Source organism: Gymnoscopelus braueri (genome assembly GCF_963280865.1).
Source record: "Gymnoscopelus braueri genome assembly, chromosome: 2".
NCBI lineage: Eukaryota > Metazoa > Chordata > Actinopteri > Myctophiformes > Myctophidae > Gymnoscopelus > Gymnoscopelus braueri.
Window position 1 is genome coordinate 433,935 of NC_137604.1, and position 19,132 is coordinate 453,066.

General features: G+C 41.2%; 1 protein-coding gene across 1 annotated transcript in view; it reads right to left on the minus strand.

Annotated features, from left to right (window-relative positions):
* Positions 1 to 1,444, minus strand: part of ttbk1a (tau tubulin kinase 1a) — a gene marked incomplete at its 3' end in the record, with an annotated part of 52,459 nt that extends 51,015 nt beyond the window's left edge. Inside the window, 1 exon segment of the mRNA XM_080413352.1 lies at positions 1,322 to 1,444. Within this exon segment, the coding sequence (XP_080269478.1) occupies positions 1,322 to 1,429 (108 nt within the window). The 5' untranslated portion in view covers positions 1,430 to 1,444.
* Positions 1,445 to 19,132: the final 17,688 nt, after the last annotated feature.

Below are 19,132 nucleotides of genomic sequence, written 5' to 3' on the forward strand. Positions count from 1 at the left end.
GACAATACATTAACACCACCCAAACCTCCTCCTATCTTCTTTAACTGTTAGAGAGACAATACATTAACACCACCCAAACCTCCTCCTATCTTCTTTAACTGTTAGAGACAATATATTAACACCACCCAAACCTCCACCTATCTTCTTTAACTGTTAGAGACAATACATTAACACCACCCAAACCTCCTCCTATCTTCTTTAACTGTTAGAGACAATACATTAACACCACCCAAACCTCCTCCTATCTTCTTTAACTGTTAAAGACAATACATTAACACCACCCAAACCTCCACCTATCTTCTTTAACTGTTAAAGAGACAATACATTAACACCACCCAAACCTCCACCTATCTTCTTTAACTGTTAAAGACAATACATTAACACCACCCAAACCTCCTCCTATCTTCTTTAACTGTTAGAGAGACAATACATTAACACCACCCAAACCTCCTCCTATCTTCTTTAACTGTTAGAGAGACAATACATTAACACCACCCAAACCTCCTCCTATCTTCTCTAACTGTTAGAGAGACAATACATTAACACCACCCAAACCTCCACCTATCTTCTTTAACTGTTAAAGACAATACATTAACACCACCCAAACCTCCTCCTATCTTCTTTAACTGTTAGAGAGACAATACATTAACACCACCCAAAACTCCACCTATCTTCTTTAACTGTTAGAGAGACAATACATTAACACCACCCAAACCTCCTCCTATCTTCTTTAACTGTTAGAGACAATACATTAACACCACCCAAACCTCCTCCTATCTTCTTTAACTGTTAAAGACAATACATTAACACCACCCAAACCTCCTCCTATCTTCTTTAACTGTTAGAGAGACAATACATTAACACCACCCAAACCTCCTCCTATCTTCTTTAACTGTTAGAGAGACAATACATTAACACCACCCAAACCTCCTCCTATCTTCTTTAACTGTTAGAGAGACAATACATTAACACCACCCAAACCTCCTCCTATCTTCTTTAACTGTTAGAGAGACAATACATTAACACCACCCAAAACTCCACCTATCTTCTTTAACTGTTAGAGAGACAATACATTAACACCACCCAAACCTCCACCTATCTTCTTTAACTGTTAGAGACAATACATTAACACCACCCAAACCTCCTCCTATCTTCTTTAACTGTTAGAGACAATACATTAACACCACCCAATTACACAGCAATTTATTTCAATAAAAACGTATATAAGACAAATTCATGTTATTAAAGTGCATGGACCATACACTTTAATAACATGAATTCAACATGAATGTGTTAATTAAACCTAATTAAACTCACTCACCACTTTCCATCGGTCTTTCACCATGCAGTTAGGTGGTAAGATGTCCACCACCTCTGTGGTCCCGTTCATGTTGTTATTGTCCTGGAGGCCGGGCACTAGACACTGCATCTGCCAGCCAGACAGAACCCGCGCTGCACCCAGCTTAAAAGAGCCATTTATCTGTTCAAAACAAACATGAGTTAACACCAATTAACATGTTAACATGTTAATTAACACCAATTAACATGTTAATTAACACCAATTAACATGTTAGCGATGCTCTCTGTGAAGACGCCTGTGTGTCAGTCAGTCTGTTTGTCAGTCTGTCTGTCTCTTATGGTAGGCTGCTACGTAGCGGCTAGCTTTCATTATGGACTTTAACTGTTAGACTGTCATAGAATAACAGGTTTCATTATGGACTTTAACTGTTAGAATGTCATAGAATAACAGGTTTCATTATGGACTTTAACTGTTAGAATGTAGAATAACAGGTTTCATTATGGACTTTAACTGTTAGAATGTAGAATAACAGGTTTCATTATGGACTTTAACTGTTAGAATGTAGAATAACAGGTTTCATTATGGACTTTAACTGTTAGAATGTCATAGAATAACAGGTTTCATTATGGACTTTAACTGATAGATTGTAGAATAACAGGTTTCATTATGGACTTTAACTGATAGAATGTAGAATAACAGGTTTCATTATGGACTTTAACTGTTAGAATGTCATAGAATAACAGGTTTCATTATGGACTTTAACTGATAGAATGTCAGGTCTATAGAATAACAGGTCGGGTCTGTAATATCTCCGAACAAATCGTATCTCAGAAGGAACCTCACTGGTCTCTTTGTCCGTCTTTTAAAAAGGATGTCGGGTCATTTTGTCTATCTGGCTTCTATTTACCATAATATGTGATAAAATAACTGAGTAGCAGATACTGTACAGTACTCTACTGATAATGTATGGTACCGATACTGTACAGTACTCTACTGATACTGTATGGTACAGATACTGTACAGTACTCTACTGATAATGTATAGTACGGATACTGTACAGTATCTGTACTATACTGATACTGTATAGTACAGATACTGTACAGTACTCTACTGATACTGTATAGTACAGATACTGTACAGTACTCTACTGATACTGTATAGTACAGATACTGTACAGTACTCTACTGATACTGTATAGTACAGATACTGTCCAGTACTCTACTGATACTGTATAGTACAGATACTGTACAGTACTCTACTGATACTGTATAGTTCAGATACTGTACAGTACTCTACTGCCGTGGTTGTCAACCTGTGGGTTGAGACCAACATGATTTTTGGGGGGTCCCCAGATGACATTATAGTGACAATTTAAGAAGACCATTACTGCATCAAAAGTCATCAACAAACTATACATTACATTACATTACTATAAAAACTGGCCAAATTATTAAATAATATAAGAAAGAGGCTGATCATATGATTATTTTGGGGGGTCCCCAGAGTTATATGATTATTTTGTGGGGTCCCCAGTGCTATATGAGTATTTTGGGGGGTCCCCAGTGTAAATAGCCTATGATTATTTTGGGGGGTAACCTGAAAAGGTTGTCTGCTTTACTGTGCTGTACTTAGTTATCTGTTATATTATAAGATATCGTACTGTATTTCCCTCATAATAATATATAAAATGTAGCAGCTCACATTTCAAGTCCAAAAGGACAAAATACTCAAATTTCCATTCATGTAATATTTGTCTCATGTTACAAAAACAACATTTACGCTTTTCAGCAAAGAATTGTTCTCAAACTTTTACGCAATGAGTCTCTCTGTCTGTCTGTCTGTCTGTCTGTCTGTCTGTCTGTCTGTCTGTCTGTCTGTCTGTCTGTCATGTGATTAGTTCTGTCTTTGAAAGGGACAACGTGATTGGTTGTTGAACAGTGAGTTTAGTTCAGAACTCAAACCATGCTGTTTCATGCCATGCTGCAGGCCGTCCAATCAGCATGCAGAGTTCTGCTGGCCTGGTCAAAGGTATATATGGACCAAGAGCTTCTCCATAAGACCAGACCTCAGTCAGTCAGTCAGTCAGTCAGTCAGTCAGTCAGTCAGTCAGTCAGTCAGACAGACAGACAGACAGACAGACAGACAGACAGACAGACAGACAGACAGACAGACTGTCTGACTGTGTATTTCAGGTGTTGTGCTGAAGTATTTTCAGGTTTTCTGCCATAAAGCTGTCTTTGCCTGCACTGTCCTGACCTCAAAAACACCTTTGACACTTTAGAGCATAAACTTATAGAAGTAAATCACTCAATGAGGTTTGTGTGATCAGGACAGTAAGACAGGTTTGTGTGATCAGGACAGTAAGACAGGTTTGTGTGATCAGGACAGTAAGACAGGTTTGTGTGATCAGGACAGTAAGACAGGTTTGTGTGATCAGGACAGTAAGACAGGTTTGTGTGATCAGGACAGTAAGACAGTTATTAGCAGTAAGACAGTAAGACAGTAAGACAGTTATAACAGCCAACAGAACACAACAGTGTTTTCAGCTACAATCTCAGTTTTAGTAGCAGTGCAGCTTTAAGGAGTAGTTCACCCAAAACATGACTTTATTTCCATTGTTTACTCACCCCGAGACGTCTTGAATTACCAGATGTTTTGTTTGTTAAACATTCCTTCATGGTGAATAAAGAATCCAACAGAATAAGGGTTATATTACACTGCTAGAGTTTATAACCAATTTGTTTTGATTTGTTTTGCTGTTGTTAACCTTGGCCTCTATTTACTTCAATACATCAAGTATTTTCTTCCTTTTGGGATACTTCCTCAATAAAGGAATAAAGGAATGTTTTACAAAGGAAAATGATCCTTGTATTGAAGACACCACGGGCTGATTAACGAATAGAAATAGACGATCCTTCCATAGAGACACCACGGGCTGATTAACGTCTAGAAATAGACGATCCTTCCAGAGAAATAAAGTCATTTTTTTGGGTGGACAACTTGTACTTGAGGGTGTTTTAGTAGCAGTGCAGCTTAAGTACTGTAATACTTAAAGTAAGTACTTTAATACTTAAAGTAAGTACTGTAATACTTAAAGTAAGTACTTTAATACTTAAAGTAAGTACTTTAATACTTAAAGGTACAACTTGTACATCAGAGTGAATTCACACCAAGTAAAGTTTTCAAACGCTGAGCATTCAGATTAGCCAATCCCTGCGGAGGGGGAGGGTCCACAGCATTTCCCCACTTCATTTCTATTGGTCTACAGGCCAGCCAATCCCTGCAGAGGGGGAGGGTCCACAGCATTTCCCCACTTTATTTCTATTGGTCTACAGGCCACTTGAGGCAGTGGCTCTGAAATGTGTTATTTGATCTAATTTCACAACAGTGACACCTACTGGTTGAAATAAAAGTTAGAATGTTTTATTTTTATGAAACTCTGAATACTGTTTTATCAAAGTAAGGGATTACTTTCTATCAATGTACTGAATACTGTTTTATCAAGTTAAAGGATTACTTTCTATCAATTACTGAATACTGTTTTATCAAGTTAAAGGATTACTTTCTATCAATTACTGAATACTGTTTTATCAAGTTAAAGGATTACTTTCTATCAATGAACTGAATACTGTTTTATCAAGTTAAAGGATTACTTTCTATCAATGAACTGAATACTGTTTTATCAAGGAAACACTACCCTTCCTCTTTGCCTGGCCTACTTGTTGTTAACTAGTTGTACGAACTCTTGTTTTATTTTTGTATTGTTTCATTGGATCTTGTTTAGTCGATACACTTATTTGTTTTAGCTCCTGCTCATTTGATTTAGCTATTTTGTCTCATCTGTTTAAGGAAATAGGTAGCTGATATATTGCACTTTTACCTTAGCGCTAGGTACTTATTGTAAGTCGCTTTGGATAAAAGCGTCTGCTAAATGACTGTAATGTAATGTAATGTAATCAAGTTAAAGGATTACTTTCTATCAATTAACTGAATACTATTTTATCAAGTTAAAGGATTACTTTCTATCAATTACTGAATACTGTTTTATCAAGTTAAAGGATTACTTTCTATCAATTACTGAATACTGTTTTATCAAGTTAAAGGATTACTTTCTATCAATTACTGAATACTGTTTTATCAAGCTAAAGGATTACTTTCTATCAATGAACTGAATACCATTTTATCAAGTTAAAGGATTACTTTCTATCAATTACTCGCCCCATGAAGCTGTGAATAAAGCCTTGATTTGTTGTTTGTGTCGCATTCCTGAGAATAATATTGTTTTGGTTGACGCTGAGACCAATTCAAAACTTTACAAAAACATAATATAACATAACATGTTATACAATGTTATATAAACATAATATAAAGTCCGAAACAACTGTCATAGTGTTAATCACTGATGATCCAGGTTCAAAGACAATGTTTTAAATATATTATACATTGGTCTCCTATTAACTTCAATTAGTCCAATATTGGATCATTGGCTCAGGAATGAGACCATGTACTCATATACTCATGTACTCATGTACTCATGTACTCATGTACTATGTACTCATGTGCTCATGTACTCAGGGCTTCATTGAGAGAGTAATGGTACTCAAGGCTTCATGAAGAGAGTAATTGATAGAAAAAAAGTCAGTTCAACCCAGTATCTTTGAATACAAACTACATTAAAGTGAACATGTTTGGGTCATTTTAACGTCTACTTAGGCTTTTATGTTTCACCCAGACAGTTTTTAAGTTGTTTTATTCAGTATTTAGATATTTGATATTCATTTTATCAGACACGCCCCCTTCCTATACAAACCCATTGTAACATGTTAGATTAGTTTAAAACACCGTCCTTGGTTCTGGTGATTGATATGGTCCTTCTAATACGTGAGGGGGTGGGTTTTTTCATTCATTTCTTATATTTTTGGGGGAATCTTTAAAAAAAAAAAATATATATATATATATATATTTATATATATATATATATAAAACACGGTCTCCTCACGTATTAGAAGGACTATATCAGTCACCAGAACCAAGGACGGTTGTTTATATGAATGAATGAATGAATGTCTTTATTGCAGACTCAAGGTCCATAGATACATACAAATACATACTCCAACAATGTCTATATGAATCTAACGTGGTTAAAATTGTGTTTGAAGTTACAATGGGTTTGTATAGGAAGGGGGCGTGTCTGATAAAATAAATATCAAATATCTAAATACTGAATCAAGCTTATAAAGGTGTTTAACAGTGAAATATCCTTTCAACTGTACTAATATATTACAATACAAACAGTAGCAATACATACAGTACAGTACAGGAAGTACTCTGTACACTACAGGAAGTACTCTGTATACTACAATGCAGTACAGGAAGTAATAGAGTACAGAAATACTCTGCAGGGAAATGCTGTCTTTCCATTGGTGCCCAGGTGATATCTGGAGTATTTCCTGTCTCTCAGTCTCCACCAATCAGCTGCTGCCAAAGCAAATATAGAACCAAGCAAATGGACCGCTATAGTTACTTTGAATAAATGAATACATTATCATCTCATTAAGAAATCTCATATCTGCCAATCATCACTGAACAGGAAGTGAAAAGGGGGAGGAGCCAGAAGCCAAAGGGAAGTTTCAGTGCATTCAGCTTTCTGGTGAAATAGACCAACACGGGAACTACAAATGTCACGCCCACTTTTGAGACAGTGCCTCCAGTCGAGGTCCGTTAGAACAATGTACTGCAGCTGCCAATGCATTCCCTATGAGAGGATATGAGAGTTAGACTACTTTTAAAATGATCCTACATTAACTGGAGACGATATTGATTTAAATAAAAATATGTTTCCAAATGTATGGAGTGTCTTTGTCAACATATCTTCTTGTTTTCTTAATAGTTGATGTGTTTCACATTTAATTTGCCACTTTAATGGGTTACCCATAATGTTAACACAGCAGAGGGTAGACTGCAGACAGACACAGTAGTCGCATTTCAGTGACATCACTGTCTTTACGAGCGCCGAGCGTCCACTCTGAAGTGGGGAATTCTCATCCCAATCCCGACTGACTTTGTTCATATTTCTATATTTTGAACATCTCATTTTCTACCTACCGTGGAGCTCTGACGGTACATGACAAATTAAAATGTGTGGGTTTACCGTTGTTGTATTAACTTGCCTGAATGTAAGTTGGGGAAATAACCCAACTAAATGGAGGAGTGATCATATCCCGACATTTTCAACTACTTAGTGAATACTCCAGGTTAGTATTAATATACAAATAGTCTTGCAAGATGCTGTTTGGATAATTGTCCAAAATAAATAGCCTATAAAAATGATACATGAGAGAGACAAACGTATCTGGGTATTGAAAACCTCAAGGGATGCGTCCGTGACGTATATACCATGCGACCACTTAAACCTTAGATTTCAGATGCTAGAACTTTTGAGACACTGATGGAGAATATTACAGTATATTGTGGGTTGTATATTGAGATGGCAGGTATGTCACATTAAAAGGGCAAATCAAATTTATTAGAGCACCAAAAAAATGGCTACAGCCTCAGTAGTTAACCAGTGAAATGCTGGTATTTTACAAAGCCTCTCATAGAGATTGCATTGAGAGCTGCAGTTCATCTTCTAAAGGACCTGTGAGGGTCAAAAGTGGGCGTGAACTTGTAGGCGCCGTGTGTGTCTATGCTTCAATTTAAACCCAGAAGAAGAAGAAGAAGAAGAAGAAGAAGAAGAAGAAGAAGAAGAAGAAGAAGAAGAAGAAGAAGAAGAAGAAGAAGAAGAAGAAGAAGAAGAAGAAGAAGAAGAAGAAGAAGAAGAAAAAGAAGAAGAAGGAGGAGGAGGAGGAGGGGTGTGTTCAGCCTCTGGCAGGGAGGGGGGGGCGGGGTGCAGCGGGACAATGGAACCGACAACCTCACCATAGTTATAAGCTCCTTGAACCTTGACCTCGGGCCTTACATTAAATCCTGAGCCACACACGTAAGTCAGCTACACACACACACACACACACACACACACACACAGACACACACACACACACACACACACAGACACAGACACAGACACACACACACACACACACACACACACACACACAGACACAGACACAGACACAGACACAGACACACACACACACACACACACACACAGACACAGACACAGACACAGACACACACACACACACACACACACACACACACACACACACACACACACACACACACACACACACACACACACACACACAAACAAACACAGAGTTACAGACAGCCAGGTAGACAGTAGATCTCACAGCTTGTTGTTAAAAGTGGGTCAAAACAATGAAGAGTTTTTCTCTAAAACACCCTGGACAACGCTCCACACGTCCTAGACTCTTCTCTCTTCTCTAAAACACCCTGGACAACGCTCCACACGTCCTAGACTCTTCTCTCTTCTCTAAAACACCCTGGACAACGCTCCACACGTCCTAGACTCTTCTCTCTTCTCTAAAACACCCTGGACAACGCTCCACACGTCCTAGACTCTTCTCTCTTCTCTAAAACACTCTGGACAACGCTCCACACGTCCTAGACTCTTCTCTCTTCTCTAAAACACCCTGGACAACGCTCCACACGTCCTAGACTCTTCTCTCTTCTCTAAAACACTCTGGACAACGCTCCACACGTCCTAGACTCTTCTCTCTTCTCTAAAACACTCTGGACAACGCTCCACACGTCCTAGACTCTTCTCTCTTCTCTAAAACACCCTGGACAACGCTCCACACGTCCTAGACTCTTCTCTCTTCTCTAAAACACTCTGGACAACGCTCCACACGTCCTAGACTCTTCTCTCTTCTCTAAAACACCCTGGACAACGCTCCACACGTCCTAGACTCTTCTCTCTTCTCTAAAACACTCTGGACAACGCTCCACACGTCCTAGACTCTTCTCTCTTCTCTAAAACACTCTGGACAACGCTCCACACGTCCTAGACTCTTCTCTCTTCTCTAAAACACCCTGGACAACGCTCCACACGTCCTAGACTCTTCTCTCTTCTCTAAAACACTCTGGACAACGCTCCACACGTCCTAGACTCTTCTCTCTTCTCTTAAACACCCTGGACAACGCTCCACACGTCCTAGACTCTTCTCTCTTCTCTAAAACACTCTGGACAACGCTCCACACGTCCTAGACTCTTCTCTCTTCTCTAAAACACCATGGACAACGCTCCACACGTCCTAGACTCTTCTCTCTTCTCTAAAACACCCTGGACAACGCTCCACACGTCCTAGACTCTTCTCTCTTCTCTAAAACACCCTGGACAACGCTCCACACGTCCTAGACTCTTCTCTCTTCTCTAAAACACTCTGGACAACGCTCCACACGTCCTAGACTCTTCTCTCTTCTCTAAAACACCCTGGACAACGCTCCACACGTCCTAGACTCTTCTCTCTTCTCTAAAACACTCTGGACAACGCTCCACACGTCCTAGACTCTTCTCTCTTCTCTAAAACACCCTGGACAACGCTCCACACGTCCTAGACTCTTCTCTCTTCTCTAAAACACCCTGGACAACGCTCCACATGTCCTAGACTCTTTTCTTCTCAGTAAACTATAGGATCACACAGATACAGAGACAGTGTCTCAGTAATCTATACTATAGATTACTGAGACACTGTCTCTATAGTTTACTCCTATAGTAAACTATTCTCCTATAGTAATTCATATAGTTTACTGAGACACTGTCTCTGTGATCCTATAGATCTCAGTAATCTATAGGATCATAGAGACAGTGTCTCAGTAAACTATATGATCATAGAGACAGTGTCTCAGTAAACTATAGGATCACACATAGACAGTGTCTTCTAAATCCTTATTAGGCCTATTATAGGCCTTGACAGATCCCCTCATCTTCCAGGCACAAACAATTGCCACAGCCTGAGGAGGTAGGGGAGAAATGTGGCATAATGTCTCTGTCTCTTCTTTAGGCTGCTTCAAGCACAGCAGATGAGGAAGAGCGTATCCACAAAAAGTCAGTTGCAAAAACAATCCACAACTGTTGGTTGCCTAAGCTCTTAGCTTGTTACTGACTTGTTGAATAGCACTTTGAATTAAAAACTTTAAAATATAGACTAAAACAAATTGGAATGGCAGGAGCCCAAACACTCCAACTACCAAACAGGCAATAGCTTGTAGATCGGCTACTTTCACTATTTTAAAATGTTTTTCAAAATAATAATAGGATTAGGCATAAGATAAATCCCCATAACTCTGGGACACTATAGTATAACTATTGTAAACAATGAACCTAGCATCTGTCCAAATAACCTGCTCCAGAAAAACAGGCCTACGTAACAAAAACATGAAAACATATGACTACCGTAAGACTGCATCAGTCTGTATCAGGTTGTTACAATGATACTAATGAAGGCTCTGTTCCATTCTGGTTGTTACAATGATACTAATGAAGGCTCTGTTCCATTCTGGTTGTTACAATGATACTAATGAAGGCTCTGTTCCATTCTGGTTGTTACAATGATACTAATGAAGGCTCTGTTCCATTCTGGTTGTTACAATGATACTAATGAAGGCTCTGTTCCATTCTGGTTGTTACAATGATACTAATGAAGGCTCTGTTCCATTCTGGTTGTTACAATGACACTAATGAAGGCTCTGTTCCATTCTGGTTGTTACAATGATACTAATGAAGGCTCTGTTCCATTCTGGTTGTTACAATGATACTAATGAAGGCTCTGTTCCATTCTGGTTGTTACAATGATACTAATGAAGGCTCTGTTCCATTCTGGTTGTTACAATGATACTAATGAAGGCTCTGTTCCATTCTGGTTGTTACAATGATACTAATGAAGGCTCTGTTCCATTCTGGTCAAACAGAGTCAGGGTGTTGACTCACTGGAAACACTCTGCTACACCAGTGGGTCTCAAAGTGTGGTCCAGGGTCCCTCATGGGTCCGACAATGGCCAAAACTCAATCGAAAATCTGCAAAGTAGCCGTTTTCAAGATGTTTTGGCCATTATCTCTGGATAAGGATAATTCCTTTTAACAGGACGTTCATGAAAGTCCTTGCGGGCTTGTTTCCAATGAGGGCCTGTCAGCAATTAGGGGTTAAGAGTCTTGCTCAGGGACACATTTCATTTCATCGACTCATATGCTGGCGTGGCCTGGAATCGTACCTGGGGCAACCAGGGCCTCTGGCTCCCTAGGCGGGCTCACTAACCACTCAGCTATGGAACAGAAGGTCCAATCTGCTCAGTTCAAAGCTTGTTGGAATGTGTGACTTTGAGGACATTAAGTACATGATGTTTTCGAGTTTTTCGGGTTTTGGGGCCTAAAATGATAATTGTTCGGGCTGGGCCGAGCCTCGGGCCGGCCCAGTAGGGCCCAGTTAGGGCCAGGCCTTAATTTTCAGGCCCGTTGAGAACTCTAAGACAGATACAGAGAGCAGGGGTCTTCAACAGGGGGTCCGGGACCCCTAGGGGGTCCTCAGAGTTACTACAGGGGGGCCGGGACCCCTAGGGGGTCCTCAGAGTTACTACAGGGGGGCCGCCAAATCTTTGTGATTTTTACATGAACCTCTTCAACCAAGCATCCCTATTCTGAGGAGAACTTTTTGCCAAAAATAGCAGATCTACAAGCTCACAACACTTGTAGATCTGCTATTTTCGGCAAAGAGGTTTGGTGTAGGGGGAAAAAGAGCAGACCAAGTACAGAGTGGATCAAGTTTACTTAGTATGGACGGTTCATGTGGTTAAACGTCTGAAAACACATTAAAATGAATCCAACACTGATGACAGTGTCTGTCAAACAAGTCATCTATGAAAAGATGATATTCTATACAATATATATTGGGGGTCCCTGCTTTATCTCTCTCTCAGCCAAGGGGTCGTTGGCCTGAAAAGGTTGATGACCCCTGACCTAGAGATATAGATATAGATAGATAGATACATACATAGATATATAGATATATACATAGATACATAGAGATATAGATAGATACATAGAGATGTATAGATCGATACATAGATAAATAGAGATATAGATACATAGAGATAGAGATATACATAGAGATAGAGATATACATAGATACATAGAGCCTGTTCTCCTCCAGTCATGAAATGACACATTTATGCAGCTATAAACTCCTCTAGACAGAACAACCATAAATCCTAAATATGATAACAATATAAAATCCATATTTAAAGTCATAGAATCATCATCTCTCTTCATAAATAAAATGCCATTATTATTATTATTATTATTATTATTATTATTATTATTATTATTATTATTAATAATATTATTATTCCTCCGTGCAGATAAACTGAACAATCATCTTTAATCTCCATCAATAACAGTTAATATAATAAAATAAATCAATTTTAAAGTCACAGAATCATCTTCTCATCATGAATATATATATATATATATATATATATATATATATATATATATATATATATATATATATATATATATATATATATATATATATATATATAATCGTATATAAAATCATAGAATCATCTTCAGCTACTATTCAAGCACCGCTGCAGTGAAACATCAGATCTGCAGCACATGTGCATGTGATCTCCTCAGACAAACAGCAGCATCAGAGGGTTTGTAAATCTGTCCCGTTTTTTATCCGCACTGCGCCTGAACAGACCCACCTTCCACTGGCCACACAGCGCCACCAGAGGGCGCACTTTCACACACTAAGCCCTGTCTGCCGTCTCACGGTGTTTCTCACTCCAACACACTGTACACAACCACGACTACACACTGTACACAACCACTACTACACACCGGACACAACTTACATGAAGTACTTATAAGGCATTCTATGTACAGCCTTATAATGAGACTAATATATTATTATATGATATGTGTACCTCCTTTATATTAATATCTATAACTATAGATGGACACATATTCATTATAATATGATGATAATATAAAGACACATTTGACATGATATATAATATCATGATGATGAACAGACAGAAATACCGACGGAGAATCTAAACAGCCTCTATTATCTATTATTTATGAATGTTTCAAACATCCAACAAATAAACCTCTTCTATATATAATATCTATAAATAATATCTCTATAATATCTCTATCTGCTACACAGCTGTTTATGTATATATGGATCATAGAATAGTGTCATAATATAAATGTTATAATGATTATTTTGGGCCTCAATGGTTTCATCTCATAATAAATCATCATAACAGCTTTTTATGTATTTATTAACAAGCAGCTTTGACGTGTTTTAACAGCATTATAACTAGATATAAAAACCTCTCTCTCACACACACACACACACACACACACACACACACACACACACACACACACACACACACACACACACACACACACACACACACACGATTTAAACACAAGAGCACAGCAGCAGTGTGTGTGTGTGTGTGTGTGTGTGTGTGTGTGTGTGTGTGTGTGTGTGTGTGTGTGTGTGTGTGTGTGTGTGTGTTGTATCGGGCGTTGCTGTGGTGTATATGTAATAACACAATAATAACAGTAATAATCATAATGATAATAATATTAAAGGTGTTTTACCTCCTGCTTTGAAGGTGAAAGGATAATAAAGTCCTCCTCATGGCTTCACTCAGCTCCTCCATCTCTCCTCCTCTTAGCATGAGGAGCTGCTAGCCTGCTAGCACAGATATCATGTAATGAAGTGATGCTGCAGTTTAGCATGGAGGAGCTAACAGGAGGAGCTAACAGCTTAGCATGTCTGTGTGTCTGTGAGGATGATGCTGCAGGAGAGATGGAGGCCCTCAGCATCAGCACCACCACCTCCCCTCTCTCCTCTCCTCTCCTCTCCTCTCTGTCTGAGCTGCTCCTCATCGCCCTCTAGCTGTAGGAGGCCATCAGCATCAGCACCACCACCTCCCCTCTCTCCTCTCCTCTCCTCTCCTCTCCTCTGTCTGAGCTGCTCCTCATCGCCCTCTAGCTGTAGGAGGCCATCAGCACCACCTCCCCTCTCTCCTCTCCTCTCCTCTCTTCTAACATGAACATGTATACTTTCTAGTTCAAAAAAATCTAGCAAAAACAGGAGCACATCTAACATAAGACTGAATAATACATGTGTGTTTGTTCATATAACAGTAACAGTGCACTTTCAAACATGTAAAGCATTTATTTTCTTTAATGAAGAAAATACACAAATACACATCCATATGACGTTGTCAGCCAAGGAGAGGGGGGGGGGGGGGACCACGGCTACTTAGGCGACCATTTGTAGGATTTGTGTACTATTTCACCTCTAGTGGCTCCAATTGGGATGGTGTATCCTCCTAAATGAACAATCTTTGGCACCAGCTCCCCTCACCTCTCTCCTCTCATCCTGCGGGGCGGCAGTGGTTCAGTGGTAGAGTGGCTCAGGGGTAGAGTGGCTCAGGGGTAGAGTGGCTCAGGGGTAGAGTGGCTCAGGGGTAGAGTGGCTCAGGGGTAGAGTGGTTCAGGGGTAGAGTATGGGTAGAGTGGATCAGTGGTAGAGTGGATCAGGGGTAGAGTGGATCAGGGGTAGAGAGGATCAGGGGTAGAGTGGCTCAGGGGTAGAGTGGTTCAGGGGTAGAGTGGCTCAGGGGTAGAGTGGTTCAGGGGTAGAGTGGCTCAGGGGTAGAGTGGTTCAGGGGTAGAGTGGCTCAGGGGTAGAGTGGCTCAGGGGTAGAGTGGTTCAGGGGTAGAGTGGTTCAGGGGTAGAGTGGCTCAGGGGTAGAGTGGCTCAGTGGTAGAGTGGCTCAGGGGTAGAGTGGCTCAGGGGTAGAGTGGCTCAGGGGTAGAGTGGCTCAGGGGTAGAGTGGTTCAGGGGTAGAGTGGCTCAGGGGTAGAGTGGCTCAGGGGTAGAGTGGCTCAGGGGTAGAGTGGCTCAGGGGTAGAGTGGCTCAGGGGTAGAGTGGTTCAGGGGTAGAGTGGCTCAGGGGTAGAGTGGCTCAGGGGTAGAGTGGTTCAGGGGTAGAGTGGCTCAGGGGTAGAGTGGCTCAGGGGTAGAGTGGTTCAGGGGTAGAGTATGGGTAGAGTGGATCAGTGGTAGAGTGGATCAGGGGTAGAGTGGATCAGGGGTAGAGTGGCTCAGGGGTAGAGTGGTTCAGGGGTAGAGTGGTTCAGGGGTAGAGTGGCTCAGGGGTAGAGTGGCTCAGGGGTAGAGTGGCTCAGGGGTAGAGTGGCTCAGGGGTAGAGTGGTTCAGGGGTAGAGTGGATCAGGGGTAGAGTGGTTCAGGGGTAGAGTGGTTCAGGGGTAGAGTGGCTCAGGGGTAGAGTGGCTCAGGGGTAGAGTGGTTCAGGGGTAGAGTATGGGTAGAGTGGATCAGTGGTAGAGTGGATCAGGGGTAGAGTGGATCAGGGGTAGAGTGGCTCAGGGGTAGAGTGGTTCAGGGGTAGAGTGGTTCAGGGGTAGAGTGGCTCAGGGGTAGAGTGGCTCAGGGGTAGAGTGGCTCAGGGGTAGAGTGGCTCAGGGGTAGAGTGGTTCAGGGGTAGAGTGGATCAGGGGTAGAGTGGTTCAGGGGTAGAGTGGTTCAGGGGTAGAGTGGATCAGGGGTAGAGTAGGGGTAGAGTGGATCAGGGGTAGAGTAGGGGTAGAGTGGCTCAGGGGTAGAGTGGCTCAGGGGTAGAGTGGCTCAGGGGTAGAGTGGCTCAGGGGTAGAGTGGCTCAGGGGTAGAGTGGTTCAGGGGTAGAGTGGATCAGGGGTAGAGTGGTTCAGGGGTAGAGTGGATCAGGGGTAGAGTGGCTCAGGGGTAGAGTGGCTCAGGGGTAGAGTGGTTCAGGGGTAGAGTGGATCAGGGGTAGAGTGGCTCAGGGGTAGAGTGGCTCAGGGGTAGAGTGGCTCAGGGGTAGAGTGGCTCAGGGGTAGAGTAGGGGTAGAGTGGCTCAGGGGTAGAGTGAACTGGAAACCGCAAGGTTCCTAGTTGGATCCCGGGGCTGGGGGGCTCCCCCAGAGTTAGTGTTGAAGTGTCCTTGAGCCAGACGCTGAACCCCTCGCAGTAGTCCAGGCGGGAGATGACAAGAGCCTGGATGAGCACCTGGGCTGCCTTCTCTTATTTATTATTATTATTATTATTATTATATTATTTAATATAATATAATAATACTATATATAATGTATTTGGGTAAAGTGATGATAATAATAATAATACATATTAATATTAATATTAATATTAATATTAATAATATTAATATTATTAATAATAATAACATAACGATCCATTTGGTTCTTGTTTTCTCTTTCTTTTACATTTCCTGGAAAGTAACAGTTTTGGACTGTCTGTCTGTCAGACAGACAGACAGACAGACAGACAGACAGACAGACAGACAGACAGACAGACACTCATTTATTTTATTTTATTTCATTTTATTCTTTTTACATGATCAAACAGAGAGAAATAAAGTGAGAGACACACACACACACACACACACACACACACACACACACACACACACACACACACACACACACACACACACACACACACACAGAGTCCCTTTACATCACAGTAATACGGCAGGTTTTGAAGAACAAACATTCAGTAATAACAGGCTCTCTCTCATTGGTTGGAAATAAAACATTCAGTAATAACAGGCTCTCTCTCATTGGTTGTAAATAAAACATTCAGTAATAACAGGCTCTCTCTCATTGGTTGGATAAAAACATTCAGTAATAACAGGCTCTCTCTCATTGGGTGGAATTAGTGTCATGTGACTGGTTCGTGACAAATGAGAAGCGGACATTAAGTGGACCAATCATGTTAAAGCAGCATCACAATCATTTTAACCCCTTCCTCCATTTATACCTTGACTATTCCAGAAATAGCAGATCTACAAGCTCATAGAAGCTTGTAGATCTGCTATTTTTGAACCTCTCATCTCATATTTGAACCCTGACAAGCATTACCTTCAGTTTGACTCTACAAGCTCACAACGCCTCGCACTGCGACTTGTTGTGAGCTTGTAGATCTATAGTAGAGCTTGTAGATCTATTGTAGATCTATTGTAGATCTATTGTAGATCGTCTTTTTTCACAATGTTTGCCTCTTTCTTACGTAGTCATTTAGTCCTCTCTCCACAGTGAGGCGCTAGAGAGTCATTTAGTCATCTCTCCACAGTGAGGCGCTAGAGAGTCATTTAGTCATCTCTCCACAGTGAGGCACTTAGAGAGTCATTTAGTCCTCTCTCCACAGTGAGGCACTAGAGAGTCATTTAGTCATCTCTCCACAGTGAGGCGCTAGAGAGTCATTTAGTCATCTCTCCACAGTGAGGCACTAGAGAGTCATTTAGTCATTTCTCCACAGTGAGGCGCTAGAGAGTCATTTAGTCATCTCTCCACAGTGAGGCACTAGAGAGTCATTTAGTCCTCTCTCCACAGTGAGGCACTAGAGAGTCATTTAGTCATTTCTCCACAGTGAGGCGCTAGAGAGTCATTTAGTCATCTCTCCACAGTGAGGCGCTAGAGAGTCATTTAGTCATCTCTCCACAGTGAGGCACTAGAGAGTCATTTAGTCATTTCTCCACAGTGAGGCGCTAGAGAGTCATTTAGTCATCTCTCCACAGTGAGGCACTAGAGAGTCATTTAGTCATCTCTCCACAGTGAGGCACTAGAGAGTCATTTAGTCATCTCTCCACAGTGAGGCGCTAGAGAGTCATTTAGTCCTCTCTCCACAGTGAGGCGCTAGAGAGTCATTTAGTCATCTCTCCACAGTGAGGCGCTAGAGAGTCATTTAGTCATTTCTCCACAGTGAGGCACTAGAGAGTCATTTAGTCATCTCTCCACAGTGAGGCACTAGAGAGTCATTTAGTCATTTCTCCACAGTGAGGCGCTAGAGAGTCATTTAGTCATCTCTCCACAGTGAGGCACTAGAGAGTCATTTAGTCATTTCTCCACAGTGAGGCGCTAGAGAGTCATTTAGTCATCTCTCCATAGTGAGGTGCTAGAGAGTCATTTAGTCATTTCTCCACAGTGAGGCGCTAGAGAGTCATTTAGTCATCTCTCCACAGTGAGGCGCTAGAGAGTCATTTAGTCATTTCTCCACAGTGAGGCGCTAGAGAGTCATTTAGTCATCTCTCCACAGTGAGGTGCTAGAGAGTCATTTAGTCATCTCTCCACAGTGAGGCGCTAGAGAGTCATTTAGTCATTTCTCCACAGTGAGGCACTAGAGAGTCATTTAGTCATCTCTCCAAAGTGAGGCGCTAGAGAGTCATTTAGTCATTTCTCCACAGTGAGGCACTAGAGAGTCATTTAGTCATCTCTCCACAGTGAGGCACTAGAGAGTCATTTAGTCATTTCTCCACAGTGAGGTGCTAGAGAGTCATTTAGTCATTTCTCCACAGTGAGGTGCTAGAGAGTCATTTAGTCATTTCTCCACAGTGAGGTGCTAGAGAGTCATTTAGTCATTTCTCCACAGTGAGGTGCTAGAGAGTCATTTAGTCATCTCTCCACAGTGAGGCGCTAGAGAGTCATTTAGTCATCTCTCCAAAGTGAGGCGCTAGAGAGTCATTTAGTCATTTCTCCACAGTGAGACGCTAGAGAGTCATTTAGTCCTCTCTCCACAGTGAGGCGCTAGAGAGTCATTTAGTCCTCTATCCACAGTGAGGCGCAAGAGAGTCATTTAGTCCTCTCTCCACAGTGAGGCGCTAGAGAGTCATTTAGTCATCTCTCCACAGTGAGGCGCTAGAGAGTAATTTAGTCATCTCTCCTTTGGGTCATTGTATCGTTTGCTCATGCTTTTGTGAGCCCCGCCCCCAGACAGTTTTGAAGTTGCTTGATTTATTAGTTAGATATTCATTTTATCAGACATTTCCCCTTCCT